General features: G+C 34.4%; 1 protein-coding gene across 2 annotated transcripts in view; it reads left to right on the forward strand.

Moving 5' to 3' along the window:
• Nucleotides 3873–15876, forward strand: part of LOC109361250 (cleavage and polyadenylation specificity factor subunit 3-II) — a 14313-nt gene continuing 2309 nt past the window's right edge. Inside the window, exons 1-11 of one of the 2 annotated variants that reach the window (XM_019606644.1) lie at nucleotides 3873–4026; nucleotides 4115–4292; nucleotides 5303–5375; nucleotides 6176–6293; nucleotides 6760–6833; nucleotides 9064–9200; nucleotides 11086–11149; nucleotides 11807–11872; nucleotides 12776–12845; nucleotides 14392–14496; nucleotides 15233–15374. In XM_019606644.1, the coding sequence (XP_019462189.1) occupies nucleotides 4002–4026; nucleotides 4115–4292; nucleotides 5303–5375; nucleotides 6176–6293; nucleotides 6760–6833; nucleotides 9064–9200; nucleotides 11086–11149; nucleotides 11807–11872; nucleotides 12776–12845; nucleotides 14392–14496; nucleotides 15233–15374 (1052 nt within the window). In that variant the 5' untranslated portion in view covers nucleotides 3873–4001. Of the gene's footprint in view, nucleotides 4027–4114; nucleotides 4293–5302; nucleotides 5376–6175; nucleotides 6294–6759; nucleotides 6834–9063; nucleotides 9201–11085; nucleotides 11150–11806; nucleotides 11873–12775; nucleotides 12846–14391; nucleotides 14497–15232; nucleotides 15378–15876 lie in introns of both variants that reach the window. The other variant, XM_019606643.1, reaches the window with a different exon arrangement.

Below are 15876 nucleotides of genomic sequence, written 5' to 3' on the forward strand. Positions count from 1 at the left end.
CTCAATTAAACCATTCCCGAGTATTGTCGGCTAATACCCAGTCGAATAATAAAAATCTCCTGATTTTGGTTTACGGTTAGAACTTCGAAACACGGAATTCGGAGTGAAAAATAATTAGAAATGCGTTATGGACAAACTTGATGTCTATCTTGACTCGAAATAATATTTCGAAGCCAATGGCACAATGAGAATTCGATTCCGAGTTACGAAACTCAAAAAGACGTTATTGGGCCGAATTCGGGCGAATTTGGGCCTGACAGCAGCTCAAAAACTTTCCGTCACAGAAAATGATGAAAATTTACCACAATAGGAAATCACAAAAAAAGACTAACACTCAACTACAGTTTAGTCTAATTCAATACCGATTAATTTCTAAAATTAATCGTTGTTAAAATAAATATTTAATAAAACATACACAGAAAATTCATGGTGTTACAATCCTCCCCACTTATAAGATTTTCGTCATCGAAAATTAAACGTACCTCTTAGTAAACAGATATGGGTAGGACTCTTTTATGGCATCTTCGACTTCCCAAGTCGCATTTTCTCCGTTTGCTTGACTCCAAATCACCTTCACTAGGGAAATCTCCTTGCCTCGTAATGTCTTCACACTACGATAAGCAATTCTCGAGGGTATAGTTTCAAAAGTGAGATTATCCTTTAGCTGGATTGAATCGGGTTCAATGATGTGCGACGGGTCACTAATGTACTTTCTTAGTTGAGACACATGGAAGACATTATGTAGGTTTGACAATAAAGGTGGCAAGGCTATTTGGTAAGCTACTCGACTTTTCTAAGGATTTGGTATGGTCCTATGAATTTTGGGGTAAGCTTTAACCACTCTGCCAATACTAGTCGTTGGAACCACCCTCATGAACCCATGATCTCCTTCCTCAAAATTGAGAGGGTTCCTCATTTTGTCATAATAGCTCTTTTGCCTACTCTGAGCTGTCTTCATGTTTTCTCATATCATTCTGATCTTTTCGGTCGTCTACTGAACCACATCGGGTCCTAGTATCAGATTCTCCCCTGCTTCAAACCAGCATAACGATGTTCTGCACTTTCTGTCGTAAAGAGTTTCATATGGCGCCATGCCGATGCTCGAATGGAAACTGTTGTTGTAGGTGAATTCTATCAAATGCAAGTAGTTCGCCCAACTTCCAGAGTGTTCCAACACACATACTCTCAGCAGGTCTTCCAAAGATTGAATAGTCCGTTCAGATTGGTCATCCGTCTGTGGGTGGTAAGCAGAACTCATACTCAGTTTGGTTCCGAAAGCTGTTTGTAAACCATTCCATAACTTCGAGGTGAAGCGCGGGTCTTTATCCGAGATGATATTAGTAGGAATACCATGCAATCGAACTATTTCTTTAATGTACAACTCCACTAGACTCTCCAAATAGTACTTTATGTTGATTGGTAGAAAGTGAGTTGTCTTCGCCAAACGATCCACAATTACCCAAACAACGTCATAACCCTTCCGAGTTCGTGGAAAACCGCTCACGAAGTCCATTGAAATGCTATCCCATTTCCATACAGGGATATCCAAGGGTTGAAGTTCTCCATCAGGTCGCTTGTGCTCAATTTTTGCTTTCTGGCACACTAAGCAACGGGAGACATACTCCTCTAATCGTAAGTTCATAACATTTACATCTTCAAACGAAGATCATAAACAATCAAACAATCACACAAAGTCACACAACAAAGCATGTAAGGCCATGCCCAAGGCCAGATAGAAAAGAACCGCTCTGATACCATGTTGTAACGCCCCGAAAATTACTCCAAAAAAATCTTGCTCAAAAATGGGTATTTTTTAAACCTAATACCGGTTTGACGTTCGACTCGGGTTTCACAATATTGGTATAATGTTCTGCTAGATCAACATGATGACTAAAATGTCAATGGTTCAATTCATGAGAGCGATATTTGTTAGGAAAGATAGTCACACACCTTGAAAATTGATTAATTCCTTATCTAGAAGACAAACAATATTCTTAATAGTACAAAAAAACATTTCATGCAATACTCATCCTATACACATTTCGTTACTTTTCATGTATGGATTCTTGAAGTTGCTTAAGTATATATAGAAATGTTGTCACATTATATTCGGCTAACTATATATGTGATTACATGCCTTGTTTGAGTTTATGATTGTCTCGGTCACTCTAGTGGAGTTTAAAGTCTCACTCCTTACATTTGTTAGGTATTGTTGTTGGTGGTTGTGTCTTTTGATTTAATAAGGAGTCAATTAATCTTTCAACATTCAATCAACTAATTAGCCTTCAATCCTCAATTAGACCAAACAAATCAGTTTTCTTATAGTTTGTCCTTCCAAAATAAAACAATTGTGAAAGTGAGAAACTATTATCAATAATTATTAATTAAGGTCTTAATTCTTTAAAAATAGAAGTATAGATCTCTCGAGTTGAAATTCTTATAAAGGTACTTACATTAAAATGTGATAGAAAGAATTTTGTCATCAATGATTACCTTACCTAACTCGAATTTAATTACTTTCTGAAAGTATAATTATGTTTAAACTTTAAAAGAAAAAAATCAACTCTCGTTCTTGAAATATTTCTTGATCTAAACCATTGAAAAAAAGGTCATCATATAATCTCAAGCTTTATTTCATTCAAAGATATTGGTGAATGAAGATTTTCATTTCACATAATTTGAAAAAATGTTAAAAAGAACAAATATTTTTCTTTTCAAATTTTTGAGGACATAATTGAAAATATTTGGATACTTTTAAATACTTTTTTGATGTAAAATTCTCATAGGAGAAAATGGTTAAATAATAATTAATCAATTTATTTTCTTAGAAAATCAAATTAGTTTGAGGAAAATTTTCAAGATAATATATTTTTATTTATCTAAAAAAAACACAATCAAATTCTCGTACATAAAATATATTTTAGTCGGAACTTAGAATACACACAATTATCCTTTGTCTTTGTCCCAAACATCAAAACAAAAGTAAAACCAACTACTTAATTTTTATGAAATGAGAAGCAAGTTTGTATTCTGTATGGTCAGAAAGGAAAATGCAAGGAAAGAAAGTTAAAGAAATGAAAATAAGTAGAAAGTGAAATGAAAAGTTAATTGTTTCGTTCAAAAGAAAAAAAAGAAAGAAAGTTATAACTTTTATTTCTTTTTGTTTGGTTGTGTAAAAAGTGAAAGGAAAGAAAAAAATATGTGTCAAACTATATAAACACTTCAAATAAAAATGTTACATTTAAAACATTATTGTTTTTATTACTTTATTTTTAGCATGTATTATCAAAATTATTCAACTTTTTGTTCACTTTCAATTATCTTAACTTGGGATAAAATTATTATATCATATATTCCACGAAGGAAAATGTAATTAATATATTGAAACATTAGTAATGAACTTTGATTACACAAATCAGAATATCATAATATTTCCGTAAAAAATATAATTTTCCTCTACTTTTTTACTCACATGCCTGAATTTTTTTTAGCATTAGGCCTATGTTTTTTTTCCTCTCATCCTCTTTTTTTTTGTCAACCAAATCATTGGAAAAATTATTTTTCCTCTTTTTTTTTTCTTCCACTTTTCATTCCTTCCATTTTTAACAGAATCAAACATGACCTTAACGTTATAGAAAAAATGTAGAAATAGACGATTAATGAATTTTTTATATTGTTTTCCTCCTTTTTTTTTTTTCTTCCACTCTTTTCATTCCTTCCATTTTTAACAGCATCAAAAATGACCTTAACGTTAGAGAAAAGAAAAAATGTAAAAATAGACGATTAATGAATTTTTTATATTGTTAGTAATGATGATTGGTTTTTGAAAATAATAATTCAATGTTACATTCTTATTTCAAATATATTTTTTCCTAAACCCCCTTCATCTCACATTCTCCTACCATTGTCTCGCGCGTTGGCCGCTGCACCGCCGCCAACAACCATCACCACACCACCGCACCATCTTCAACGAGTTCTCACTCTTTACACACACAACATCCATGGCCATTGAAATACTAATCCTCGGTAATATTCATTCCCACTTTCCTTCACATCTTTGTACTCTCCTTTTCCTTTTCCAACTCCGAACTCGAACACGTTGTTTTTTTCGCAGGCGCTGGCCAAGAAGTTGGGAAGAGTTGCGTAGTTGTAACCATAAACGGGAAGCGAATCATGTTCGATTGCGGCATGCATATGGGTGAAACTGATCATCGTCGCTACCCTGATTTTCGACGCATATCTCATTCTGGCGATTTCAACAATGCACTCTCTTGTGTTATCATCACGCATTTGTAATAAACTTATCACTCTCCCTCTTTATTTTTTGAATGAATACCTTAGTTCTAATGCAGGTTACCTTAATATGTCTGATAAGTTAGGGTATGTATGATATAATTAACTTAGAAGTTAGTTTATAAGTCAGCTGAACAGAAAACTAGGAATTTGTATGTTAATTGATGAAATAAATTTTTTTTTTTGCTTAAGAATAGCTTATAAGCTAGTTTGTAGGTGTAAAATAAGATAAGTACGTCACTTATAAGTCATATGTCACCTCCAAGTGACTTATCAAATATGTACTTATAAGTCTGGGCTTATAAGTTTTTCAGAATCTGACTTTTAAGTCAGGTGAATGTATTAGGGAGAAAGTTAAAGTAACTCCTGTTGTAGAAAAGATGGTAGAATCGCGTCTTAGGTGGTTTAGACATGTGTGAAAGAGACCGATAGAAACCTCTGTAAGGAGAGTAGATCAAATGAAGCCTAGTGCTCTACTCCAATTCGTAGAAGAAGAGAGACCAAGAAAAAACCACAGATGAAATAATTAAGAAAAATTTAGAAATCAATGTTTTGTTGATGAACATGATTTATGATAGAGCATTATAATGTTATTTGATCCATGTAGCCGATCACATCTAGTGAGATAAAGACTTGGTTGTTATTGTTGTACTTACTTGTAAGTTATTGAGGGCCTTGCCCTTAGTCTTTGAAAAGGGCGTGATTTGGTAGACAGTTAGTCATTAACTTTATATTAAATAAGCTAAAAGAGCTTATTTTCATATGCTTATTAAAATAAGCTATTTTTTTTGCCGATCTCATAAGTTCAAAGAAGCTCTTCCAAGCGTCCCCTAAACAGATTGAAATTTGAAGTTTTTAAGGGATAAATTAGGATTTTACTGAGGTTTTCGTTTCTCAGAATTAAATTGTGAGTCAATATTTTTGTAATTGAGTAAATGAGTAATTACTTGCTTTGGTTCTGAAAATTGTTTGTGGCATTAACTTTTTTTTTGTTTGAAAAATATGACAGTCACTTGGACCATGTTGGCGCATTACCTTACTTCACTGAAGTTTGCGGGTATAGCGGACCGATTTACATGACGGTGAGTCTGTACTCTGTCTTTTCTTATTACGTGTTTCATGATATGTTTTTCTGAAATTGAGTATGAAAATTTGGACATACATTCTGGAGTTTGAAATTGAATATATAATGGGCTGGAATTTTAACTAGGTGCTCAGATTGGAGAAGAATATGGTCCATGGGTTCCCCTTTATTGGAACTCTGTTTCTATTTATTTTTGCTTCTAATTGGCCATCTGGTGCTATGAAGTAGTTTGAAAGTTTTCATTGACTCCTTTGATATCTGCAGCCAATGTTAATCAACAAGAGAAAAGAAAGGGGAGCCAGAGCCTTATGTGATGTATGCAGTGTTTTGTGCATGTGGGAGACAAATATGTTTTTGAAATTAGTTTTCTTCCTGTGAAGATACAACATAATATCTGTGAAAAAGGATGAGAATGTCCATGGTTCTGGGTTGTACAACGTAAATGTCAATAATAAATTTAATAGGTTAAATAAAAATTACTAGATTAGTTTAGTTGGAAAATATCTGGTCGAAAAGGGTAACTTTTTCTTGATTGAAATTTTTCTACGAAGGAAATAATGAGAAGAAGTCCATGTCATTGGTGATGTCAGTGGTTAAAACTGGTTGTTTATTTTGCATTCCTTGGATGATTTCTATTGCATATGCATATGCATATAATTAAGTTCTGTTTTTGTTTGAATCCTATTTCTGACAAAGGCATATATATATTGATGTATTTTTAAATTTTTTAAGTGTTGGCTTCTACGTTCTAATTCTACAATGATGACTTTTAACATGTCTTTGTTTGATTTTAAGCAGTACCCGACAAAAGCTTTGTCTCCTTTGATGTTGGAAGACTATCGGAAAGTGATGGTTGACCGTCGGGGCGAGGAAGAACAGTTTACTTCTGATCATATTGTCGAGTGCATGAAGAAAGGTAATTTAGATCATATTTTCCTTTAAAGTATGTACACGTGGGTTAGACAACTATTACTTTAGGTTAAGAGATGCTACTAGGAAGAGTTGCTTATATTCAAACTGGTCTAGCCTGTTTGTTGACTGCAAATTATCTATTGCATTAACATAGTTGACAGTTACGAAGTTGGAGTTGAATGCATCTGTATCACAAGCATTTGCATGAGGATGAATAATTTTCTGGTTTAGGAAATATCATTTTGTATATATGATGATGTGGACAGACAACAGTTACATGATTTGCATTTTTTGTGTGAGCTGTAAAACTGGTTCATTAAAAAGATTCTGCTATGTGTATGCATTCAGTAGTTTGGTGTCCATCATGGGCTTCTGATCAATCATTGCTGGTTTCTATGCAATATCACCATAGTATCTCAATCTCATATCTTCCTTAAAACAAATTAATTTGATTTGGTTCCTGTGTACAGTTATTGCTTTAGATCTGAGGCAGACTGTGCAAGTAGATGAAGACCTGCAGATTCGTCCCTATTATGCAGGACATGTAAGGCTTCTGAGCTTCATCTTTGAAGCCATGTTTTATTTGCAGTAATAGATTTAACTATGTATGTGAATATGTCACCACCATAGATCTTGTTTAATATTTGTAATGGAAAAATGTTAAGATGATGAGTTGTCAAAAAATGGGGGAAAAAAATTAAAATTAACATAATCAGAACAAGATTAAAATGTCTGGTAATCCATTTGAAAGTCTGGAATAGGTAGCCTTCTCGAAATTCTATATGCATAACACCTATGTGAAGTGAAATTAAGTCTATCTCAGAGTAATTGTTCATTTGTTGCAATGGATAGCTTTGAAACTCTGACATTTTGCTCAAACTGGACACTACGTAATTGTGCCTATAGGGTGCCTTAGATTCTTATTCTATCTCTTATTCACAAAACCACACTCATTACTAGAAGATCCAATTATCTTAAGTTAGATAAACTTAATTGATTTTGGAAAGTTATTAAAACTTAGAAGTCTCTTAGGTGACAATTTTTGCTGCATGGATAGTTCACGTCCTTCTCTCAAATGCTCTTATGATCGGGCTCCTATTATTGATTTCACTCCTTAGAAGGTCCCAACATTACTTAGAATCTTCCCTCGTAGTATCCCTAATAACAAAGTTTCATCTAATTTGTGTTTTGGGACCTTTTTAGGATTTGCTTGAGTTGATTTGGTTATATTTTAGTGAGGGTAAAGGAAAAAGGGTGACCTAGTGTACTAGGCTCCCACTTAGTGGATATGGGGATGGTAGATATACACAACCTTACTCCTGCAAGTGGAGAGTCTATTTCCAGGATTTGAATCCGCAACCTCTTTGTCACTAAGCAACAACCATACATTGCACCAAGGCTCACCTAGTGACCATAAAAGAATTCAGTTTTTTTTAATGTTTAAAGCAGAGAGTAAGACCAGTCTAGGTGGAACTGCATGGCTTATGTAGACCCTTCTCATTTGTATGGTAATCGCCATATTTGTCTAGCTGCTTGCTTATTATCCAAATACTAGGACCATCATATTATGCCCCCTATGTTTTAATTTGGCTCGTGATAAGATAAGCCTTCAAATTTTTGTTCTTGTCTTGGGCTGAATGCTCCCCATAGTTCTTTTGTAAATTGTAATTTAAGTATTATTTCAGCTTTACATTTTAGATGAACTTTTTAGCCTACTTAATTTAATCCAGACCACTATCATTACATATGGTACCTACCTCTGCTGTTAGCAGGCTTCGAAGTTCAGAGTTTTAGATTAGGATTTTATCCCAAAAAATGGTCAGCGTCAGAAGTATTAGGGTGCATAGCTGGGATTCTAGGCAGCAGGGAATCTGGATTTTAAGATTCAAAATTTTGACTCATATAGTATGAACTGTGATGGAAAAGCTTTAGGATTTAAGGTTTTTTTGTAAAAGGAAAAAAGGGTGTTCACTGTGGCAAGGAAGGAAGTAGGAAAGTGTCAGGTGATGTTGTTTGGCAGTGGACAGCTGCCTTAGAGACTGATATAGCAGAAGAAAAAGGAGAGCATGGCAAACTAGCGTTAGGATATTTTTTTCTTGGTTGAGTCCAGCAGAGAAATCTTTTGATTCTGCTCCTGGTAATACTACAACTCCTAAAGGTAGGCCTCGTGCTATAAAGCCCTATAGGGTAGGTCTTGGGAAGGGTTAGATCCTTCTCCATGTGGGCCTATAATCTTGCATTTGCATCTGTGGCCTCCAGGCCATATGGTGTCAACTTCAACTATTTGCCATGGTTCCCCTTCAGTGATGCTGCAACTCCTGAAAAGAAATTATCATTTGAATGACACTCACCCAATATAACAAAATTTAGCTAACACAATATTGACTATACAATAATTCCTGGATGAAAGTTATCCTTCGATATTTTGGAATGACTCTATTCCTGCTCTCCGAAGTTATCCATCCATGGTGTCTCTCCTAGTTCCTTCATACAACTGATTCCCGATCATTTACTTCAGCATCATCACTGAGTTATTGAAGTTTTTCACTTTCTTATACCCATGGCATGACTGATACCTGATAGCCCAACATTAACATTGTCAATCATGCCATCTGAAGTAGAACTCCTTGTGACAAAACTTTTCATTTTATCTCAGGATGTATTTGACATTTTCCCCCACAATTAAGGTTGCTTTCCCCATCCCAGCCTATCTTGTAAGTATGTGTTTTTGTTCTTTTCTCATCAGATCATTTTTCATGTCATAAAATGTTAAGGTTATTGGAGCTGCAATGTTCTATGCAAAGGTGGGTGATGCTGAAATGGTTTATACAGGAGACTACAATATGACACCAGATAGACACCTTGGAGCAGCTCAAATTGACAGACTAAGACTTGACCTTCTTATAACTGAGTAAGAGTATCATTAATTCTGTGAATGCATCTTATAACCGTGTGTTCAATATTTTAGAGAAGGCGATGAATCATATTTTCTTATTTATTGTTTTTAGGTTTAGTTATATAGTTCATTTCTATAATGATTTTGATTTTTAAGTATACTTTTCTTTGTGTATATATGTGTGTATGTGACAGCCTAATCTTTTGGAAAGTTGTTTCCTGAGTGGTATAAAAGCTTATGTGGCTAACTGTTCATGAGTTCAATTCTTGTAGACCCTATTTTTCATTATTAAATGATCCATCTTGTTACCCTAAATTATTACATTTTTACCCAAATTTATGTAATCGAACACTTAACCTCTAATTTAACAATTCTATTGCACTATTCTCCTTTCTATTAAATTTAAGATTAGTTAATGATAAATCATTATAAATAGATAATTTTTTTCCCATTTCATTGCTTCTTTCCCATCTCACCTCTGGTTAAAAGCACATAAGCACATCTATGTTTTGAACGGCCACAGTGATGTCTGTATAACTTTCAGTCTTTCAATTGTTTCTTTTCAACATTTGTCCCCTGATTTTATTGTTTTCTTCTGTCTAACTTTATACAATTCTAATACTCTTCTAGCAGTAGTATCGAAAAGTTTTTGAAATCTGGAAATCTTTAGGTAATAGTGTAATACATGATATTCCAAGAATGATACTGCACCGGTATCCGAGACATACTGGATGTGTCTCCCCACCTTGCACATCTTCTCTTGTATTGTTCAGCAATTCCCTCTTTCTATTTTTGGCTGAAATATTCTGAAAAGTTAGCCTGACCAACCCTTAAAAAGGAATTATTAAAATTCCCTGGGTTCTGGAAATATAGTATCAAACAGTGAGTCAAACAACATTATGACGAACAAGAAGAAAAGCCTTTTTTCCCAATAAGTTGGGTCGACCACATGAATCAAATGACACTGGCTTGTTTTAAACCCAGTTTTCAGAATAGATCAAGATCTTTTTAAAGGTTTTTGGCTTAGAATTTTCCTTTGTCAACCTTCATATCCGTTGACTGTTTATTGTGCTATCATTCATATGATCAACTCTTCTTATCGAGCATTTATTGGTCACCTCCTCACATGACCAAAGCATCTTAGTCGAGGTTTTTTCATCTTTTCATCAATATGTGCTACTTCAATTTTCTTTCCAATTCATTCTTTCCTTATCTTATTTTTTCTGGCATGTCCATCATCTGCCAACATTCTCAACTTTGCAACACTTAGTTTATGCTCTTGTTGTCACTTATCTGACCAACATTTAGTATCATATGACAACTCTTGCCTTATGGCTGCTTACTAATTTTTCTCAGGTTCAGAATCACGTTCTGAATTGTACATGAACGAGTTGTTACAATCAGGTACAAAATCAAATCTAACCAAATTAATGAAATTTCTGGATCTTTGAGCTTAGGCCTCTACTGCCTACATAAACTTTTTCTTGTAATTACTAATAGTTATGATGTGATTTTTTTAGCCAACTGCCTCCCTCAAATATATAAACTAGATGCAGTAGTTTTGAATTGAGTAATTCCCAAGAGTCAGCTCAATTGGTAGAGCCGAGGAACATGAAGCGTGAACACCGAGGTTTAAATCTCCATAAGTGCACTCCACCCCCCTTAAAAAAGAAAAAGAAAAAAATTGCCCATCAGAAATCAGTATATATAATCTATAATTGTATTATTTAACAAGGTGCAGGAAAATTCATGCATATTTTCACCATTTTTTCTATTCAATGACGGCGTAATTTGGTGTTAAAAGCAAGAAATCAGAACCTATTTTGTATTTATTGCTGTCAGTTATAAGATGGAATTTCTTGTACACATAATTGGTATGATTGTAAAATTTTCATTTCAGATCCACATATGCGACAACAATACGTGATTCAAGATATGTTCGTGAGAGGGAATTCCTCAAAGCTGTATGTTTTCGCAACCCTCTGAAATCCTTCTGTGCTAAAACTGTTTATGTATTTTGCTGTCTTAGTTTCAGAGAGCTATTTAAGAAAATTGTTGATTTCACTTTCGCAGTTCATTATTTTTTTGGGGTATTCTTGTACTTGTGAATAGACAACAAGAGATGTATGGGAGTTGTTTGAGTGATTTGCACTCAGTATGCTGATATTTATAAACATAAAAGAATAATTGCAACTTATACTCACATAATATCATATTAAAAGGGCAGCTCAGTGCAAGAGGCTTCACCTAGTGGGGTCTGGGGGATTGCTTCCAGGACTTGAACCCATGACCTCTAGGTCACAAGGCAAACAATCTTACTATTGTGTCGAGGCTCACCCTCTTCACTTAATATGTTATTTCGTAAAAAATAATTGACTTACATATAGCCAGCTGTAGCATTATTTTTCTTCATAATAAGTACTCCTGTTTATTTTGAAAAAGCAGGATACTTATGTAATGTATTACTTGGATCAGCATGTAGTCATGTCAAGTTAAAAATTGCAATATTTTTTTCCTAATTTTTTATGCTTGTGCTTCATTTACTCTGTCTTCCTTTTTATCCAAATGCATAACCTAAAGTTACTTCTGCCGGTACTAAGCTTTCAAATTAACTGATTTAGGTTTATAAATGTGTCTCTGGTGGAGGAAAGGTGCTTATTCCAACATTTGCTCTTGGAAGAGCTCAGGTATTCTCTTTAAGATGGCCACTCATCTATTGGTTGCATGATAGTTTATCTTTCTATGATTCTTATGGCTAATGAGTGAAGTTGAACCAGTTCTTGCACCAGTTCTCAATGATGATTCCATGCTTTAACTATGATTTGCATGAAAACCTTACTAGGGTCAAAGAGACCAAATCATTTGATCTGAATTAGGATAAATGAAGAAAGTCTATGAGGCCTTAAAAAGACTCCCTTCTGAAAATTCCCTATCCTCCAATTTCAAGTTACGTAAAAAGCAAAGTTTCATGAAAAAACAAAGCTTGAAACACTCCAGTTTAATTTGATTGCCAAAATAGAAGGGACATAAAATCAAGATGCTTGTGTCCTGTCTTCATGTTTTTGTTAGAACTTGAATGGTCTGACTAGATGGCATGATGGATTTAATATTTCTATAGTAAATTCTGTTCTGTTTTTCATCTGCTAAAAGTAAAAATGCAAAATCTGTTTTGCAAATGGCTTTATGATAGTACTAACTTATTCAATTCTATATTCATATCTTTGTTGTGAGAATTGGACTGGATTAGCTAATTTCGGGAACTGATCCTTGATCTTGTCTGGTTCTTGCCTAAGAACTTGTTGCTATCAATTCATATTGAAATCATTTGTACTGGCCGGCTTTTTCATCATAATTATACTGTTTATTTAGCATATTTCCTGCTGTTCGTTTCTTGTTATATTTAAAGTTATATTTTTACATACATTTGTGATATGTTAATTAAAAAGGCATTTCTATGAAAGTCCACTTCGGCCAGGTTTGATTAATTAACCATGAGCTATTAACAATTATGGTTCAGTGACTAGTTTAGTGATAAAAAAACCTTGATTGAGATGTTTCTCTCAAACTTAGCACATTATTATGATTTGTAGGAACTATGCATTTTGTTGGACGACTATTGGGAACGCATGAATTTGAAGGTTCCTATCTATTTCTCATCAGGTTTGAATCATTTCCTTTTTAATATGCAGGAAAATACTCCAGTTTTTGTCCCCTCTATTTGCCTACCTTTTCACATATTACACAACTCCCTTAATATTTACATAGACAGGCTTTTATTTTTGGAAAACATTGCACACAAAATTCAGTGAACTACAATAAGACTAAAACTGACTAGTAGAGGCATTAGTCAACGATTAATGACTCTAAAATGACATTTCTGCCTTAATTTCACCAATACTAGCATTCTTCTGAGCATGGGTTTGCTGTGACTTGAACTGGGGGGAATCGAGTAGGTCTTGTGGATGGTGACGTGCGTTGATTACAATGATGTATACATAAATAGATTTTATGAATTCCACTTATCTAAATGCTTTACTGTGCTTATTTGTATTCAAAGAGCATTTGTGGATGAAACTTGAAACATCACACTACAAAATTCACAGGCATTATGGACTTTTGGGAACCGTTTTTGTTTTCCCGTGTTTCCTTATGTTGTTGGTTTTAGACTCACTTCTCCTTGTTGACTTGATTCCTTCACGTATCCGATTCAAAGGGTAAAAAACTCAATTTCTAACTCCTAAGCATACTGCAGAATCTTTGGTGATACTTAATTCTGTTTGCTTTTGTAGAATGAGAGGAGAAGAGGAAGAAGTGTGAACCGAAGAGAATGAGAGGAGCATACTGCAGAATTTTAAGTTTTTTTCAACAAAAAAAATGTGGATAAACCGGTCGGTTCATTGAAATACCGACCGGTTCACCAGTTTTGATATTTGACCGGTTCAACATCTGTACCGTACCGGTTAGGGGACCGGTTCACCGGCCGGTACAGTACGGTTTTTACATCATTGATTATTACAATTATCTCTTATATATAAAGTAGAAAAGATGTATAATGTGGTGTACTATTACAATCATGCTATATGAGAATGTGAGTAAATTTGTTAGCCCTCATACAGTTACTAAGATGTACTAAGGCGGCAAGGGTGAGCTGACTACGGGTCAAGATGGGAATTTAAGTTGTAACCATGCCACACATCTGGCTGATAGGAGTGGGGAGGGTGAGAAGAATGAATAAGAGAGAGTTCATTATTGATGGGGATCATCCTGAAGCTTAGAAATTGTCTCTTGCATCTCTATTTTTCTATCTCTTCCTTGCATTTTCCTTCTATTTCATGTTTCTGATTTCACCCCACCTAGTGGACTAAAGCATGATTGTTGTTGTTCCTGTTTCTGATTTCTGCATATGATAAGTGTTTGTCTCTTTCAAACATTGTTTTCCTCTTTGAATTCTGTCATGTTCTCAGTATTAATACCAACATCTATCAACATTATATATTATGTTTTTCAAAAAAAAGCCTCCTGTGATGAATCATGTCTCTGGAATAATTTTTCTCGTCCAGTGCAAAAGAATAAGACCAAGATAATACAATACACCTTGGTTATGTGATTTCTTGAGTAGTCTATCACCCCAGTGGTGTGTGTTGTATGTTTTGTAGTTATATATGCGTCGTATTAGAACTAACTACTTTCATGGTTTTTTCTCCAGGTTTAACTATTCAAGCTAACATGTATTATAAGATGCTTATTAGTTGGACAAGCCAGAAGATTAAAGATAAATACTCTACACATAATGCATTTGATTTTAAGAATGGTAATTCCCATGCGCACTCTTGTCTTGGCTCGCAGTCCCATTTTTTCTTTTAAATTTTACAACATTTAATGCAGTCATACTGAGTCCTAATGTTGAAGAATTCCTGTGGCTATTCAGCAGTTATAACAGTTAGTTGACAAGGAGTTATATTGCTATATGATTAAGGGATTTCAAGGTGGAAAATATGAATATTCAAATAACATAAAATTGAGAGCTTTGGTAAGGTTAGGTTTTTGTAGTAAACAACTAGGTGAGAATAATTTTGGGCAAAGGGTTTAAATGTTTTGGGGTAAAGGCGTGAACTTAATGGGTAAAATAAGGGTAGTTGACTGGAAGCTGCAAATAATATCTTAGGAAGTCAAGTGAATAAATATGCTGTAGGGTTTGCACAAAATCGTTTCTCCCACTAGATGGTTAGACATGACATCCATGTGACACATCTTTGCATAAGCTTGATCTTTTGGTGGTACAGAGATTTTAACTATTTCACTTCTGTTGCTAAAGAAAGCAATAATTCATACTTTAAGAAATTGGTCTATTTTTTTGGTGAGATGTTTTCTTCTGTGTTTAACCATAAATGATATAATGATAGTTTATCCTCCAACTTTGATGGACAAGGTGAAGAATATTGGACAAATATGTTGCATTTAATGTGGTTCATCGGATATGTTGCATTTAATGTGGTTCATTGCATATGTTGCATCCATATCTCACTCTTCTGGTTTGGATGTTTCAGTCCATAATTTTGAAAGGTCTATGATAGATGCTCCTGGTCCATGTGTTCTTTTTGCCACACCTGGGATGTTAAGTGGTGGATTTTCACTTGAAGTTTTTAAGCACTGGGGACCGTCAGAAAAAAACCTTGTCACTTTACCTGGGTATTCCCTGATTTCCTTTCTTTTTGAATTAGTGATAGATAACATGCTGAGCAAATCATTGATAATTGTCTCCCACATTTAGTGTGTCACAGTGATAAGTATATGGAATAATGGAACTGTAAGGTTGTTTCCCACTTCTTTTTCTAGTGGGTGAGCCTTGGTGCATTGGTAAGCCTAGTGACTTCTGATATGGAGATAAGTGTTCAAATCTTGAGACTCCCCGTATGCAAGGGTAAGGCTGCATGCAATGCATATACCCTTCCTAGACCCCACTAGGTGGAAGCCTCATGTATTGGGCCACCATTTTTATTAGATATCAATCTGTTTATTGCTGCCAGTTTATGATATACTAGCTCTTCTTATTCAAATTTAATAAAAATGGTATTTGCTCCTGGATAACGTTTATGCTTAATAGATGGTAATGCTGTTATTGGAGCTTAATGGTAGCAGCATACATCGATAAACGTCTCACTGGATATATATATATATATATATATATATA

This window comes from Lupinus angustifolius, chromosome LG11, assembly GCF_001865875.1.
Source record: "Lupinus angustifolius cultivar Tanjil chromosome LG11, LupAngTanjil_v1.0, whole genome shotgun sequence".
NCBI classification, from domain to species: Eukaryota; Viridiplantae; Streptophyta; class Magnoliopsida; order Fabales; family Fabaceae; genus Lupinus; species Lupinus angustifolius.